Source organism: Oncorhynchus mykiss, chromosome 5, assembly GCF_057628025.1.
Source record: "Oncorhynchus mykiss isolate SJ-2025 chromosome 5, ASM5762802v1, whole genome shotgun sequence".
In the NCBI taxonomy this organism is placed as follows: Eukaryota; Metazoa; Chordata; class Actinopteri; order Salmoniformes; family Salmonidae; genus Oncorhynchus; species Oncorhynchus mykiss.
The window spans coordinates 49,745,712-49,763,130 of record NC_143026.1 but is presented as its reverse complement, the minus strand read 5'-3'; the positions used below and the strand labels follow the sequence as shown (position 1 = coordinate 49,763,130).

General features: G+C 43.3%; 1 protein-coding gene across 5 annotated transcripts in view; it reads left to right on the top strand.

The window, feature by feature from the left end:
- The window catches only part of col27a1a (collagen, type XXVII, alpha 1a), a 292,008-nt gene that overhangs the window by 184,055 nt on the left and 90,534 nt on the right, over positions 1-17,419 (top strand). For all 5 annotated transcript variants that reach the window (XM_090235098.1, XM_090235099.1, XM_036977752.2 and 2 more), the window contains 3 exons: positions 401-445; positions 824-877; positions 12,649-12,702. In XM_090235098.1, the coding sequence (XP_090091224.1) occupies positions 401-445; positions 824-877; positions 12,649-12,702 (153 nt within the window). The remainder of the gene's footprint in view (positions 1-400; positions 446-823; positions 878-12,648; positions 12,703-17,419) is intronic.

Here is a 17,419-nt window from a genome sequence, read left to right as displayed (position 1 = left end):
CCCTGGTTATGTTACACTGGATAGCCCAGCCACTTAGTCCTAACTGATTTACTGACAGGCACGCCACTTGAGACAGGCAGCTTTTTTACAGTTTCTTGTTCTTAGGAGCTTGTAGGTACACAGTCATTTATTGATTTACTGTGTGTAGCAATTTCTTCAAGCGTATACTGCTTTACCTTGTAAGGAGAGGACTCACCTTATCCACTGTCAATATGGTGCACTCACAGAGCAGTGCTGCAACAAATATGCTAATTTGTATTTCAGTTGTAGCTGTGCGTTTATCATATGATGGTCAGTCTTTTCTTCGCCTGTGTTTGGTAGCACATTTGGTGTACGTTAGGTCAGCTATCTTGTATAGTTGTGGTCTTATTTTTCCTGCTTTTTTGTGCTCTCTCCCCAGGGGAAAATTGGAGAGCTGGGAGAAGCTGGACCTCAAGGGTTTCCCGTAAGTTCTAAGGTTTGAATCTTAAGCAACCTGCCTACACATAGTTTGAAGTACAATACCAACACAGCTACTGTAGTAGGTCAAAACTGTGTGCTGGAAAACCTTTTGTAAAGCATGGGTGGAGTAAGCATTTTTGTGCTATTTCTTTTTTTTTTCAGCTTCAGACTAATGCCTACTTTTCACTTAGAATGTCGTTTTTTGTTTTTAATAGTACTGCTTTTGGTCAGAGCTTTATATCTTATCTTATGACTGTCTGAAAGTGGGGATTTAACCCATCATTAACTGGCCACATGTTGAGTGTTGTTCTGCTTCCCCCTCGGTGCGTGTGTGTGTGTGTGTGTATCTGTTCTCTACACTCATTAGCTGTTATATCAATAGGGTATTCAAGGACCCTCTGGACCTCTAGGAGACCAAGGAATAGCAGGCGAGCCAGTAAGTCCCTCTCTCCATCTCCCCTACTCCTTATACTCTCTTACTATTCTACTTTCTCTGTCACCTTTCTCTCCATCTCCTCTCTCTCTATTTATACTCTATCCATTTCTACTCTCTCATCACTCCTCTCCTTTCTCTCTCCACCTCCCCCTCTCCTTCTACTCTCTTATTCTTCTACTTTCTCTGTAACCTTTCTCTCCATCTCTCTCTCTCTATTTATACTCTTTCTATTTCTCCTCTCTCATCACTCCTCTCCTTTCTAGATCCACCTCCCCCTCTCCTTTTCCTGTCTTTCTCTCTACTTTCTCCATCACCTTTCTCTCCATCTCTCTCTCTATTTATACTCTTTCTATTTCTCCTCATCACTCCTATCCTTTCTCTATCCACCTCCCCCTCTCCTCTACTGTCTCTCTCTCCTACTTTCACCATCACATTTCTCTCCATCTCCTCTCTCTCTATTTAAAGTCTTACTATTTCTCCTCTCTTCATCACTCCTCTCTTTTCTTTCACCATTTCCTCTCTCTCCATCTTCTCCCTTTTCTCTCTCCATTATATATTCTCCCTATTGATCTCCTCAACCCCATCTCCACCTCCTTCTCTTCATATGCCTCTCCTCTCTCCCTCTCCATCCTGAATAAATTGCCTCCACTTGTCTTTCACATTCATCTGTCTGCACATCATTGTCTTGCCAACACTGCCCTCTCTCTGTCTTTTGCTCTTACTGGGTTAATAAGCACTAAATCCATCATACTTAACAGAGTTCTCTCTCTGTATCCCTAAACAAGCCAGTTCACTCAGGGAGAGTGGCAGCTAGTTTATAAGAGATATATGAATGTCTATTAAAGATGTACACTTCCGGTTAAATGTTTTACAACACCTACTCATTTAAGGGTTTTTCTTTACTTGGACAATTTTCTAAATTGTACAATAATAGTGAAGACATCAAAACAATGAAATAACACATATGGAATCATGTAGTAACCAAAAAAATATTTATATTTGAGATTCTTCAAAGTAGCCTCCCTTTGCCTTGATGACAGCTTTGCACACTCTAGGCATTCTCTAAACCAGCTTCATGAGGTAGTCACCTGGAATGCATTTCAATTAATACGTGTGCCTTGTTAAAAGTTAATTTGTGGAATTTATTTTCTTCTTAATGCGTTTGAGCCAATCAGTTGTGTTAAGACAAGGTAGGGGTGGTATTCAGAAGACATCCCTATTTGGTAGAAGACCAATAACTTAATATGACAAGAACAGCTCAAATAAGCAAAGAGAAACGAAAGTCCATAATTACTTTATGACATGAAGGTCAGTCAATCTGGAAAATGTCAAGAACTATTAAAGTTTCTTTAATTGCAGTCGCAAAAACCATCAAGCCCTATGATGAAACTGGCTCTCATGAGGACCGCCACAGGAAAGGAAGACCCAGAGTTACCTCTGCTGTAGAGGATAAGTTCAATAGAGTTAACTGTACCTCAGATTGCACCCCGAATAAATGCTTCACAGAGTTCAAGTAACAGACACAACTCAACATCAACTGTTCAGAGGAGTCTGTGTGAATCAGGCCTTCATAGTTGAATTGCTGCAAAAAAACACTACTGAAGGACACCAATAAGAAGAAGAGACTTGCTTGGGCCAAGAAACACGAACAATGGACATTAGTGGTGGAAATACGTATTTTGGTCTGTATTTTGGTCTGTCCAAATATGACATTTTTGGTCCCAACCTTGTCTTTGTGAGACTCAGATTAGGTGAACGGATGATCTCTGCATGTGTGGTTCCCACCGTGGAGCATGGAGGAGGATGTGTGATGCTGTGGGGGTCCTTTGCTGGTGACACTGTCTGTGATCTATTTAGAATTCAAGGCACACTTAACCAACATGGCTACCACAGCATTCTACAGCGATACGCCATCCCATCTGGTTTGTGCTTAGTGGTACTATCATTTGTTTTTCAGCAGGACAATGACCCAACACACATCCAGGCTGTGTAAGGACTATTTGACCAAGAAGGAGAGTGATGTAGTGCTACATCCAATCACCCGACCTCAACTCAATTGAGATGGTTTGGGATTGGAGTTGGAACACAGAGTGAAGTACAAGCAGCCAACAAGTGTTCAGCATATGTGGGAACTCCTTCAAAGTTGTTGTAAAAACATTCCAGGTGAAGCTGGTTGAAAGAATGCCAAGCGTGAGCACAGCTGTCATCAAGGCAACGGGTAGCTACTTTGAAGAATCTCAAATGTAAAATATACTTTCTTTCAACACTTTCTTGGTTACTACATGATTCCTTATGTACTATTTCACAGTTTTGATGTCTTCACTATTATTCTACAATGTAGAAAATAGAAAAAATAAAGAAAACCCTTGAATCATTATCTGTGTCCAAACGTTTGACTGGTACTGTAGGTTAAGCACATGGAGTAATGAGTAGGATCCTGTATTTTCACATGTAAAAGTGATTGCTTTTGATAAAAAGGCTTTATCTATCTTCCCAATGAAAACTAGTTTGAAAATGTGAATATATATTTATGAAAAGAGAAATTGGACTTTGCGGAATGTTTCTGAACGATGCACCATATTGATTTTGTTGATAACATGACCGAGCTACGCAGATTACTGTTCGATTTGAGGAGGACGTTCCTCCTGCACCGCTTTTGCCTGTTCACGTCACGGGCCATAGACACGGCTCCGGTTAATAGAACTTCCTCACTGTTTTTTTTTATTTTTTTTATTTATTTCACCTTTATTTAACCAGGTAGGCTAGTTGAGAACAAGTTCTCATTTGCAACTGCGACCTGGCCAAGATAAAGCATAGCAGTGTGAACAGACAACACAGAGTTACACATGGAGTAAACAATTAACAAGTCAATAACACAGTAGAAAAAAAGGAGAGTCTATATACATTGTGTGCAAACGGCATGAGGAGGTAGGCGAATAATTACAATTTTGCAGATTAACACTGGAGTGATAAATGATCAGATGGTCATGTACAGGTAGAGATATTGGTGTGCAAAAGAACAGAAAAGGAAATAAACAAAAACAGTATGGGGATGAGGTAGGTAAAAAATGGGTGGGCTATTTACCGATAGACTATGTACAGCTGCAGCGATCGGTTAGCTGCTCAGATAGCAGATGTTTGAAGTTGGTGAGGGAGATAAAAGTCTCCAACTTCAGCGATTTTTGCAATTCGTTCCAGTCACAGGCAGCAGAGAACTGGAACGAAAGGCGGCCAAATGAGGTGTTGGCTTTAGGGATGATCAGTGAGATACACCTACTGGAGCGCGTGTTACGGGTGGGTGTTGCCATCGTGACCAGTGAACTGAGATAAGGCGGAGCTTTACCTAGCATGGACTTGTAGATGACCTGGAGCCAGTTGGTCTGGCGACGAATATGTAGCGAGGGCCAGCCGACTAGAGCATACAGGTCGCAGTGGTGGGTGGCATACAGTGCCTTGCGAAAGTATTCGGCCCCCTTGAACTTTGCGACCTTTTGCCACATTTCAGGCTTCAAACATAAAGATATAAAACTGTATTTTTTTGTGAAGAATCAACAACAAGTGGGACACAATCATGAAGTGGAACTACATTTATTGGATATTTCAAACTTTTTTAACAAATCAAAAACTGAAAAGCGGGTGAATATTTTCGCAAGACACTGTAGCTAAATAATGATGGGTTATGCAAAATAATCTTCTAACCTATAGAATCTGTCTCTTGCGCAATATGCACGCACCTGTGCTCCGCTGGCCTCTCTCCTTAACCTTTTTGGGATATGGGGCAGCATTTTCACTTTTGGATGAATAGTGTGCCCAGAGTGAACTGCCTCCTACTCTGTCCCAGATGCTAATATATGCATATTATTATTAGTATTGGATAGAAAACACTCTGAAATTTCTAAAGCTGATTGAATGATGTCTGTGAGTTTAACAGAACTCATATGTCAGGTGAAAACCTGAGAAAAATCCAACCAGGAAGTGGGGCATCTGAGGTTTGTAGTTTTTCAAAGCTTGGCCTACTGAATACACATTGAGATATGGATGAGGTTGCACTTCCTAGGGCTTACACTAGATGTCAACCGTTTTTAGAAACTGGTTTGAGGATTCTACTATAAAGGAGGGGCTCATAAGACCTCTTTGAGTCAGTGGTCAGGCAGAGAGCCTCGGTCTCATGACTTGCGCTCCCGACAGACTTACCTCTCGTTCCAATGCTTTTCTGAAGACAAAGGAATTCTCCGGTTGGAACATTATTGATGTTTTATGTTAAAAACATCCTAACGATTGATTCCATACATCGTTTGACATGTTTCTAAAGGACTGTAATGGAACCTTTCAAGTTTTTGCCTGGACAAAATGCTCACGCCTCATGAAGATGGATTACTGAGCTGAACACGCTAACAAGTGGCTATTTGGACATAAATGATGGATCTTTATGGAACAAATCAGTCATTTATTGTCGAACTGGGATTCCTGGGAGTGCCTTCTGATGAAGATCATCAAAGGTAAGTAAATATTTATGGTGTTGTTTCTAACTTTGTTGATTCCAAAATTGTGGATATTCCTTTGGCTGTTTTGGGCTCTGAGCGGCCTTCTCAGATTATGCTTTTTCCGTAAAGTTTTTTTGAAATCTGACACAGTGGTTGCATTAAGGAGAAGTCTATCTTCAATTCTGTGAATAACATGAGAATGGGGGCCTGATCGGTCCTCCTTTTCATGTAGTCCACAATCAACTTTGTCTTGATCACGTTGAGGGAGAGGTTGTGGTCCTGGCACCACAAGGCCAGGTCTCTGATCTCCTCCCTATAGGCTGTCTCATCATTGTCGGTGATCAGGCCTAACACTATTGTGTCATCGGCAAACTTAATGATGGTGTTGGAGTCGTTCCTGGCCATGCAGTCATGAGTGAACAGGGAGTACAGGAGGGGACTGAGCATGAACCCCTGAGGGGCCCGCGTGTTGAGGATAAGCACAGCGGATGTGTTGTTCTCTACCCTAACCACGTGGGGGGTGGCCCGTCAGGAAGTTCAGGATCCAATTGCAGAGGAAGGTGTTCAGTCCCAGGGTCCTTAGCTTAGTGATGAGCTTTGAGGGCACTATGGTGTGAACACTGAGCTGTAGTCAATAGCATAGTGTTCCTTTTGTCCAGGTGGGAAAGGACAATGTTGGGGCGGTATGCAAATTGGATGGGTCTAGGGTTTCTGGGATAATGGTGTTAATGTGAGCCATGACCAGCCTTTCAAAGTACATGGCTACAGATGTGATGTGCTAGGGGTCGGTAGTCATTTAGGCAGGTTACCTTAGTGTTATTGAGCACAGGGACCAGGGTGGTCTGCTTGAAACATGTTGGTATTACAGACTCCGTCAGGGACTGGTTGAAAATGTCAGTGAAGACACTTGCCATTTGGTTAGCGCATGCTCCGAATACACTTCCTGGTAATCCGTCTGGCCCTGCGGCCTTGTAAATGTTGACCTGCTTAAAGGTCTTACTCACATTGGCTACGTAGAGTGTGATCACACAATAATTTGGAACATCTGATGCTTTCATGCATTCTTCAGTGTTACTTGCCTCGAGGCATAGACGTAACTTAGCTTGTCTGGTAGGTTTGTGTCACTGGGCAGCTAGTGGATGTGCTTCCCTTTGTAGTCTAACCCGTAAGCCCTGCCTCATCCGACGAGCATCGGAGCCGGTGTAGTACGATTTAATCTTAGTCCTGTATTGAAGCTTTGACTGTTTTATGGTCCATTGGAGGGTTTAGCGAGATTTCTTATAAGCTTCCGGGTTAGAGTACCGCTCCTTGAAAGCGGCAGCTCTACCCTTTAGCTCAGTGCAGATTTTGCCTGTAATCCATGGCTTCTGGTTGGGGTATGTACGTACGGTCACTGTGGGGATGACGTCATCGATGCACTTATTGATAAAGCCAGTAACTAATGTAGCGTGGCTGGGAGCTCACTCCCAGTGATGCGCTGGGCCGCCCACACTACCCTCTGTAGGGCCTTCTGTTCGAAGGTGGTGCAATTTCCATACCAGACGGTGATGAAATCAGTTAGGATGCTCTCGATCGTGCAGCTGTAAAAGTTCCTCAGGATCTGAGGAGCCATGCATTTCACGATCAGCTCCTAGGTCTTGCTGACATCTGTGTCATTGGCGTTGTTAATCAGGCCTACCACCATCGTGTCATCAACAAACGTTATGATAGAGTTGGAGTCGTGGGTGGCTACACAGTTGTAGGTGAACAGGGAGTATAGCAGGGGGCTAAGCACACACCTCTGATGAGGGAGTGGGGGTGTTGCCCACTCTTAGCACCTTGGGTAAGCTCCGGAAGTCCAAGATCCAGTTGCAGTTATGAGCTTGGAGGGCGTTAAGGTTTTCAACACTGAGCTGTAGTCGATGAACAGAATCCTCACATAGGTATTCCTCTTTTCTAGATGGGAGAGGGCATTGTGGAGTACAATTGAGTTTGCGTTGTCTGTGGATCTGTTGAAGCGGTATGCAAATTGGAGTGGATTCACGGTGTCTGGGATGATGAGTGGATGTGTGCCTTGACCAGCCTTTCAAAGCACTTCATTATCACAGATGTGAGTGATACAGGGCGGGAGTCATTGTGGCAGGATGCCTTAGAGTTTTTGGGAACAAGAATGATGGTAGTCAGTTTGAAATATGTGTGGATTACAGACTGGGACAAGGAGTTGTGTGTGACTGTGAAGACACTTGTCAGTTGGTCTGCACATGTCCTGAAGACACGTCCTTGAATACCGTCTGGCACTGCGGTCATATGAGTTTGGACCCACTTAAAAACCTTACTTACATAAGCCTCGGAGAGAGAGATCACCCAGTCCTCCGGATCAGCGGGGGCCCTCATGCAGGGCTCTGTGTTGTTTTTGTCGAAGTTTTCATTAAAAGGCATTGAGTTTGTCTGGTAGAGAGACATCGTTGGGCAGATCACAGCTAGGGCTAATTTTGTAGTCTGTAATGTACAGATTTTTCTGAATTTGATGTCCTGTCCGCTCTGTGAATGGAGAATCCATCGAGTTGGATAGTCATGGGGGGTATCTTGTCCTAAAGCCATGTTTCAGAAAAACAGAAAATATTGCAGTTACAAGTGTGTAATTTTAGCACTAGCAGTAAAGTTACTACAGTAGCTTACAACTAACGTTACTACAGTAGCTTGCTAGCTAATTTTTGTTGGACGCATTCAACATTGTATGTGTAGCACTTGCTCTGTAGTATGAGTAGTATTATGATTTTAATTGTAAAATATATTTAATTAATTAATGAAGATTGAAAAATGTAAACATGAACATTGCATTTTTTTAAATATATACTGTGGGGCAAAAAAGTATTTAGTCAGTCACCAATTGTGCAAGTTCTCCCACTTAAAAAGATGAGAGAGGCCTGTAATTTTCATCATAGATACACTTCAACTATGACAGACAAAATGAGAAAAAAAAACTGAAAATCACATTGTAGGATTTTTTATGAATTTACTTGCAAATTATGGTGGAAAATAAGTATTGGGGATGCGGTAGGTATTTGGGTTGGCTATTAACAGATGGGCTATGTACAGCGATCGGTAAATTGCTCAGATAGCTGATGCTTAAAGGTAGAGAGGGAGATATGAGTCTCTAGCTTCAGTGATTTTTGTAATTCGTTCTAGTCATTGGCAGCAGAGAACTGGAAGGAAAGGCGGCCAAAGGAAGAATAGGCTTTGGGGCTGACCAGTGAAATATACCTGCTGCAGTGCGTGCTACGGGTGGGTGCTGCTATGGTGACCAGTGAGCTGAGATACGACGGGGTTTACCTAGCAAAGACTTATAGATGACCTGGAGCCAGTGGGTTTGGCGACGAATATGTAGCGAGGGCCAACCAACGAGATCGTACAGGTCGCTTTGGTGGGTAATATATGGGGCTTTGGTGACTTTGGCACTGTGATAGACTGCATCCAATTTGCTGAGTAGAGTGTTGGAAGCTATTTTATAAATGACATCGCCAAAGTTAAGGATCGGTAGGATAGTCAATTTTACGAGGGTATGTTCGGCAGCATGAGTGAAGGATGCTTTGTTGTGGAAGAGGAAGCCAATTCTAGATTTAATTTTGGATTGGAGATGCTTTTAATGTGAGTCTGGAAGGAGAGTTTACAGTCTAACCAGACCCCTAGGTATTTGTTGTCCACATATTCTAAGTCAGAACCGTCCAGAGTAGTCATCACTACTCTGGACGGACTGGCAGGTGCGGGCAGCGATCGGTTGAAGAGCATGCATTTAGTTTTACTTGCATTTAAGAGTAGTTGGAGGCCACGGAAGGAGTGTTGTATGGCATTGAAGCTCGTCTGGAGGTTAGTTAACACAGTGTCCAAAGAAGGACCAGAAGTATACAGAATGGTGTTGTCTGTGTAGAGGTGGATCAGAGAATAACCAGCAGCAAGAGCGACATCATTGATGTGTACAGAGAAAAGAGTCGGCCCAAGAATTGAACCCTGTGGCACCCCCATAGAGATTGCCAGAGGTCCGGACAATAGGCCATCTGATTTGACACACTGAACTCTGTCTGAGAAGTAGTTGATGAACCAGGCGAGGCAGTCATTTTAGAAACCAAGGCTGTTGATTCTGCCGATAATGTGGTGATTGACAGAGTCGAAAGCTTTGGCCAGATCGATGAATACAGCTGCACAGTAGCAAAAGATAATCTCGGTGGCGGTTATGATATCGTTTAGGACCTTGAGCATGGCTGAGGTGTACCGCGGAAGCTTTCCATTCTTTGCGGATCTCAGCCGATACGAAAGAAAGGTTGAACAGGCTAGTAATAGGGGTTGCAACATTTTTGCCGGATAATTTTAGAAAGAGAGGGTCCAGATTGTCTAGCCCGGCTGATTTGAAGGTGTCCAGATTCTGTAGCTCTTTCAGAACATCAGCTATCTGGATTTGGGTGAAGGAGAAATGGGGCTTGGGCAAGTTGCTGTGGGGGCTGCAGGGCTTTTTACCGGGGTAGGTGTAGCCAGGTGGAAAGCATGGCCAGCCATAGGAAAAAGGCTTATTGGAATTCTCAATTATCATGGATTTATTGGTGGTGACAGTGTTTCCTAGCCTCAGTGCAGTGGGCAGCTGGGAGGAGGTGCACTTATTCTCCATGGAGAATAAGAGTTTGTGCAACAGGATGCAAGTTTCTGTTTGAAAAAGCTAGTATTTGCTTTCCTAACCTCCTGTGTACATTGGTTCCTAACTTCCCTGAAAACTTCCCTGTTCGATGCTAATGCAGTATGCTACAGGATGTTTTTGTGCTGGTCAAGGGCAGTCAGGTCTTGAGTGAACCAAGGACTATAGCTGTTCCTGGTTAAAAAAAAATTACAATGGGGCATGCTTATTTAAGATGTTGAGGAAAGCACTTTTAAAGAATAACCAGGCATCCTCTACTGATGGAATGAGGTCAATATCATTCCAGGATACCCGGCCAGGTCGATTAGAAAGGCCTGCTCGCTGAAGTGTCATTGACATCTGTCATTGGCTTCATCAATAAGTGCATCGATGACGTCGTCCCCACAGTGACCGTAAGTACGTACCCCAACCAGAAGCCATGGATTACAGGCAGCATCCGCACTGAGCTACAGCTGTCATTTTCAAGGAGCTGGACTTTAACCCAGAAGCTATAAGAAATCCCGCTTTGCCCTCCGACGATCCATCAAACAAGCAAAGCGGCAATACAGGACGAAAATCGAATCGTACTACACTGGCTTTGACGCTCAACGGATGTGGCAGGGTTTGCAAACCATTACAGACTACAAAGGGAAGCACAGGCGAGAGCTGCCCAGTAACACAAGCCTACCAGATGAGCTGAACTACTTCTATGCTCACTGCGAGACATGCATGAGAGATTCTATTAATCAGTTGGTCTCTATAAGCTTCAATGTGAGGTCCTAAACTTAGCATGAAAGTGCATCCTTGTAGGTGTGTGGGCTATATAGTCAAAATGTTTGGGTTAAGTTTAGCCAATGGCCATGGGATAAGCTGAGCCACTGGCAGATTGATCAAATTGAAGTGTTTTCTTCCCAGGTGTAATGTAATGCAAGTTGAGCCTGTCCTGCGGCTCAATACACAGGATTTACAGCATCCTGCAATATATGTAGCAATCTTTGTTTGAAAATAATACTACATTTCCCTTGACGGAGTGATGCTGATGTGCTTTGAAAGGCTGTTCTTGTCTTGACTTCAACATCATCATCCCGGATACCCTAGACCCACTCCAATTCAAATACCACCCCAACAGATCCACAGATGATGCAATCTCAATTGCACTCCACACTGCCCTTTCGAACCTGGACAAAAGGAACACCTATGTGAAAATGCTGTTCATTGACTACAGCTCAGCGTTCAACACCATAGTGGCCTCAAAGCTCATCACTAAGCTAAGGACCCTGGGACTAAACACCTCCCTCTGCAACTTGATCTTGGACTTCCTGACGGGCCGCTCGCAGGTGGTAAGGGTAGGCAACAACACGTCTGCCACGCCGATCTTCAACACTGGGGCCCCTCGGGGTGTGTGCTTAGTCTCTTCCTGTACTCCCTGTTCACCCACAACTGCATGGCCAACACAACTCCAACACCATCATTAAGTTTGCAGATGACACAACAGTGGTAGGCCTGATCACCAATAACGATGAGACAGCCTATAGGGAGGACGTCAGAGACCTGGCAGTGTGGTGCCAGGACAACAACCTCTCACTCAATGTGAGCAAGACAAAGAAGCTGATCGTGGACTACAGGAAAAGGCGGGACAAACAGGCCCCCATTATTAACATTGATGGGACTGTAGTGGAGAGGGTCGAGAGTTTCAAGTTCCTTGGTTTCCACATTACCAACGAACTATCATTGTCCAAACATACCAAGACAATCGTGAAGAGGGCACGACAACTCCTTTGCCCCCTCAGGAGACTGAAAATATTTGGCATGAGTCCGAAGATCCTCAAAAAGTTCTACAGCTGCACCATTGAGAGCATGGTGCAGACACCGTCTGGTATGGCAAGTGCTCGGCATCTGGTGTCAGAGGAAAGCCCAACATTTTTTCAAAGACTCCAATCACCCAAGTCATGGACTGTTTTCTCTGCTACCGTACGGCAAGCGGTACCGGAGAGCCGAGTCTAGGACCAAAAGGCTCCTTAACAGCTTCTACCCCCAAGCCATAAGACTGCTGAACAATGAATCAAGTGGCAACCCGGACTATCTACATTGACCCCCCCCCCCCCCCCCGCTGTCTAGTATCTGTACATAGTCACTTCATCCCTACCGACATGTACAAATTACCTCGACTAACCTGTACCCCCGCATATTGACTCAGTACCTGTACCCCCTGTATATATCCTCGTTATTGTTATTTTACTGTGTTACTTTTTATTATTTTTTACTTTAGTTTATTTGGCAAATATGTTCTTAACTCTATCTTGTGCTGCACTGTTGGTTAAGTGCTTGTAAATAAGAATTTCACGGTAAGGTTTTTGTATTCGGTGCATGTGACAAATAAAGTTTGATTTAAATGTAAAAATTCCCTCAACTTACCCCATTGTCCCCTACTCATTTTTGGGCAGCACCTGTTCTCTTGTAACTTGATCCACCAACCTTGACCTGACTGTAGCCCTCGTGAATCCATGTAGTGAAACAGAACGTAGGCTCATAAGATGAGGATGGTTGAACAAGGATAGTTCTCATGTTGTTTGAGCACAAAGCTGCATTGGTTTCTCTTATATGACCATCTCTCATCAACATTGTGTCTCTGCTGTGTTTTCTAGGGACTCCCTGGGCCAGTGGGGACAGTGGGGCCACTAGGAGAAACTGGTCTACAGGTGAGAATTCACACATACAGTACACACACACATGCATGCTCACACGTACACTCATGCGCGCACGCACACACACATGCACATGTACACACACTGTATCACTCTCTCTCACACACACACAGACACATACACATTCACATCGTCTGGTCTCACTAGTTGAATCAGGATGTACCTGTTTGTTCTATAATGAATAATTGATTGACTGATTTTATTTGTCATATAAAAACACACTACTGTTCAAAAGTTTGGGGTCACTTAGAAATGTCCTTGTTTTTTAAAGAAAACCACCTTTTTTGTCCATTATAATGACATCAAATTGATCATAAATACAGTGTAGACATTGTTAATGTCTAATTGACTATTGTAGCTGGAAAATGGCAGATTTCTTATGGGCTATCTACATAGGCCCATTATCAGAAACCATCACTCCTGTGTTCCAATGGCATGTTGTGTTAGCTAATTCAAGTTTATAATTTTAAAAGGTAAATTTATCATTAGAAAACCCTTTTACAGTTATGTTAGCACAGCTGAAAACTGTTGTCCTGATTAAAGAGCAATAAAACTGGCCTTCTTTACACTAGTTGAGTATCTGGAGTATCAGCTGGTATTCTGTCTATAGTGGAGTGTCCAGCACAGTCATCGGATCTCAACCCTATTGAGCTGTTGCTGGAGCAGCTTGTCCCTATGGTACATAAGAAGTGCCCATCAAGCCAATCGACCTTGTGGGAGGTGCTTCAGGAATCATGGGGTGAAATCTCTTCAGATTACCTCAACAAATTGACAACTACAATGCCAAAGGTCTGCAAGGCTGTAATTGCTGCAAATGGAGGATTCTTTGACGAAAGCAAAGTTTGAAGGACAATTATTATTTCAATTAAAAATCATTATTTATAACCTTGTCAACATCTTCATATTTCCTATTCATTTTGCTACTAATTTCATGTATGTTTTCATGGAAAACAAGGGCATTTCTAAGTGATACCGAACTTCTGAACGGTAGTGTATATACACAGTGTATATAAAGTGCATTCGGAAAATTTTCAGACCCCTTGACATTTTCCACATTTTGTTAGCTACAGTATTATTCTTTTATTTTTCCTCGTCAATCTACACACAATACCCCATAATGACAAAGCAAAAACTGTTTTTTTAGAAATGTTTGCTAATTTATATAAAGTAACTGAAATATCACATTTACAGTGCCTTGCGAAAGTATTCGGCCCCCTTGAACTTTGCGACCTTTTGCCACATTTCAGGCTTCAAACATAAAGATATAAAACTGTATTTTTTTGTGAAGAATCAACAACAAGTGGGACACAATCATGAAGTGGAACGACATTTATTGGATATTTCAAACTTTTTTAACAAATCAAAAACTGAAAAATGCAAAATGATTCAGCCCCCTTAAGTTAATACTTTGTAGCGCCACCTTTTGCTGCGATTACAGCTGTAAGTCGCTTGGGGTATCTCTATCAGTTTTGCACATCGAGAGACTGAAATCTTTTCCCATTCCTCCTTGCAAAACAGCTCGAGCTCAGTGAGGTTGGATGGAGAGCATTTGTGAACAGCAGTTTTCAGTTCTTTCCACAGATTCTCGATTGGATTTAGGTCTGGACTTTGACTTGGCCATTCTAACACCTGGATATGTTTATTTTTGAACCATTCCATTGTAGATTTTGCTTTATGTTTTGGATCATTGTCTTGTTGGAAGACAAATCTCCGTCCCAGTCTCAGGTCTTTTGCAGACTCCATCAGGTTTTCTTCCAGAATGGTCCTGTATTTGGCTCCATCCATCTTCCCATCAATTTTAACCATCTTCCCTGTCCCTGCTGAAGAAAATCAGGCCCAAACCATGATGCTGCCACCACCATGTTTGACAGTGGGGATGGTGTGTTCAGCTGTGTTGCTTTTACGCCAAACATAACGTTTTGCATTGTTGCCAAAAAGTTCAATTTTGGTTTCATCTGACCAGAGCACCTTCTTCCACATGTTTGGTGTGTCTCCCAGGTGGCTTGTGGCAAACTTTAAACAACACTTTTTATGGATATCTTTAAGAAATGGCTTTCTTCTGCCACTCTTCCATAAAGGCCAGATTTGTGCAATATACGACTGATTGTTGTCCTATGGACAGAGTCTCCCACCTCAGCTGTAGATCTCTGCAGTTCATCCAGAGTGATCATGGGCCTCTTGGCTGCATCTCTGATCAGTCTTCTCCTTGTATGAGCTGAAAGTTTAGAGGGACGGCCAGGTCTTGGTAGATTTGCAGTGGTCTGATACTCCTTCCATTTCAATATTATCGCTTGCACAGTGCTCCTTGGGATGTTTAAAGCTTGGGAAATCTTTTTGTGTCCAAATCCGGCTTTAAACTTCTTCACAACAGTATCTCGGACCTGCCTGGTGTGTTCCTTGTTCTACATGATGCTCTCTGAGCTTTTAACGGACTTCTGAGACTATCACAGTGCAGGTGCATTTATACGGAGACTTGATTACACACAGGTGGATTGTATTTATCATCATTAGTCATTTAGGTCAACATTGGATCATTCAGAGATCCTCACTGAACTTCTGGAGAGAGTTTGCTGCACTGAAAGTAAAGGGGCTGAGTAATTTTGCACGCCCAATTTTTCAGTTTTTGATTTGTTAAAAAAGTTTGAAATATGCAATAAATGTCGTTCCACTTCATGATTGTGTCCCACCTGTTGTTGATTCTTCACAAAAAAATACAGTTTTATATCTTCATGTTTGAAGCCTGAAATGTGGCAAAAGGTCGCAAAGTTCAAGGGGGCCGAATACTTTCGCAAGGCACTGTGCATAAGTAATCAGCTCTGACGCTTGATGGATGTGGCATGGCTTGCAAACTATTACAGACTACAAAGGGAAGCACAGCTGAGAGCTGCCTAGTGACAAGCTAAATAACTTCTGTGCTCGCTTCGAGGAAAGGAAAACTGAAACATGCATGAGAGCATCAGCTGTTAAGGACGACTGTGTAATCACGCTCTCCACAGCCGGTATGAGTAGACCTTTTAAACAGGTCAACATTCACAAGGTCGCAGGGCCAGACAGATTACCAGGATGTGTACTCGGAGCATGCACTGAAAAACTGGCAAGTGTCGTCACTGACAATTTCAACCTCTCCCTGTCTGAGTCTGTAAGACCACCATAGTCCCATGTTTCAAGCAGAACACCATAGTTTCTCTACCCAAGAACACTAAGATAACCTGCCTAAATGACTACCGACCTGTAGCACTCACGTATGTAGCCATGAAATGCTTTGAAAAGCTGGTAATGGCCCACATTAACACTATTATCCCAGAAACCCTAGACCCACTTCAATTTGCATACCGCCCCAAACAGAGCTACAGATGATACAATCTCTATTGCACTCCACACTGCCCTTTCACACCTGGACAAAATTAAGACATATGTGAGACTGTTATTCATTGACTACAGCTCAGCGTTCAACATCATAGTGCCCTCAAAGCTCATCACTAAGCTAAGCACCCTGGGACTAAACACCTCCTTCTGCAACTGGATCCTGGACTTCCTGACGGGCCACCCCCCAGGTGGTAAGGGTAGGTAAACAATACATCCTCCACACTGATCTTCAACATGGGGGCCCCTCAGGAGTGCATGCTCAGTCCCCTCCGGGACTCCCTTTTCACTCATGACTGCATGGCCAGGCGCGACTCCAACACCATCATTAAGTTTGCCAATGACACAACAGTGGTGAGCCTGATCACCGACAACGTCGCCACAACCTATACGAAGGAGGTCAGAGACCTGACCGTGTGGTGCAAGGACAACAACCTCTCCCTCAACGTGATCAAGACAAAGGAGATGATTGTGGAATATAGGAAAAGAAGGACCGAGCACACTCCCATTCTCATCGATGGGGCTGTAGCAGGTTCAGAGCTTCAATTTTCTTGGCGTCCACATCACCAGCAAACTAACATGGTCCAAGCACACCAAGACAGTCATGAAGAGGGCACGTCAAAAACCTATTCCCCCTCAGGAGACTGAAAAGATTTGTCATGGGTCCTCAGATCCTCTACAGCTGCATCATTGAGAGCATCACTGCCTGTTATGGCATCTGCTCGGCCTCCGACCGCAAGGCACAACAGAGAGTAGTGCGTACGGCCCAGTACATCACCGGGGCCAAGCTTCCTGCCATGCAGGACCTCTATACCAGGAGGTGTCAGAGGAATGCCCTAAAAATTGTCAAAGACTCCAGCCACCCTAGTCATAGACTGTTCTCTCTGTTACCGCACAGCAAGCAGTACCGGAGCGCCAAGTCTAGGTCCAAGAGGCTTCTAAACAGCTTCTACCCCCAAGCCATAAGACTCCTGAACATTAATTATGGCTTCTACCCCCAAGCCATATGACTCCTGAACACTAATTAAATGGCTACCAAGACTATTTGCATTGCCCCCACCCCCCCTCTTCTACACTGCTGCTACTCTCTGTTGTCATCTATGCATAGTCACTTTAATAACTCTACCTACATACACACTGATATTTCTCTGTACCGGTACCCCCTGTATATACAGTGCCTTGCAAAATTATTCAACCTATAATTTAAATTGATTTTTATTTGGATTTCATGTAATGGACATACACAAAATAGTCAAAATTGGTGAAGTGAAATGGAAAAAATAGCTTGTTTCAAAAAAATGCAAAAAAATGGAAAAGTGGTGTATTCACCCCATTTGCTATGAAGCCG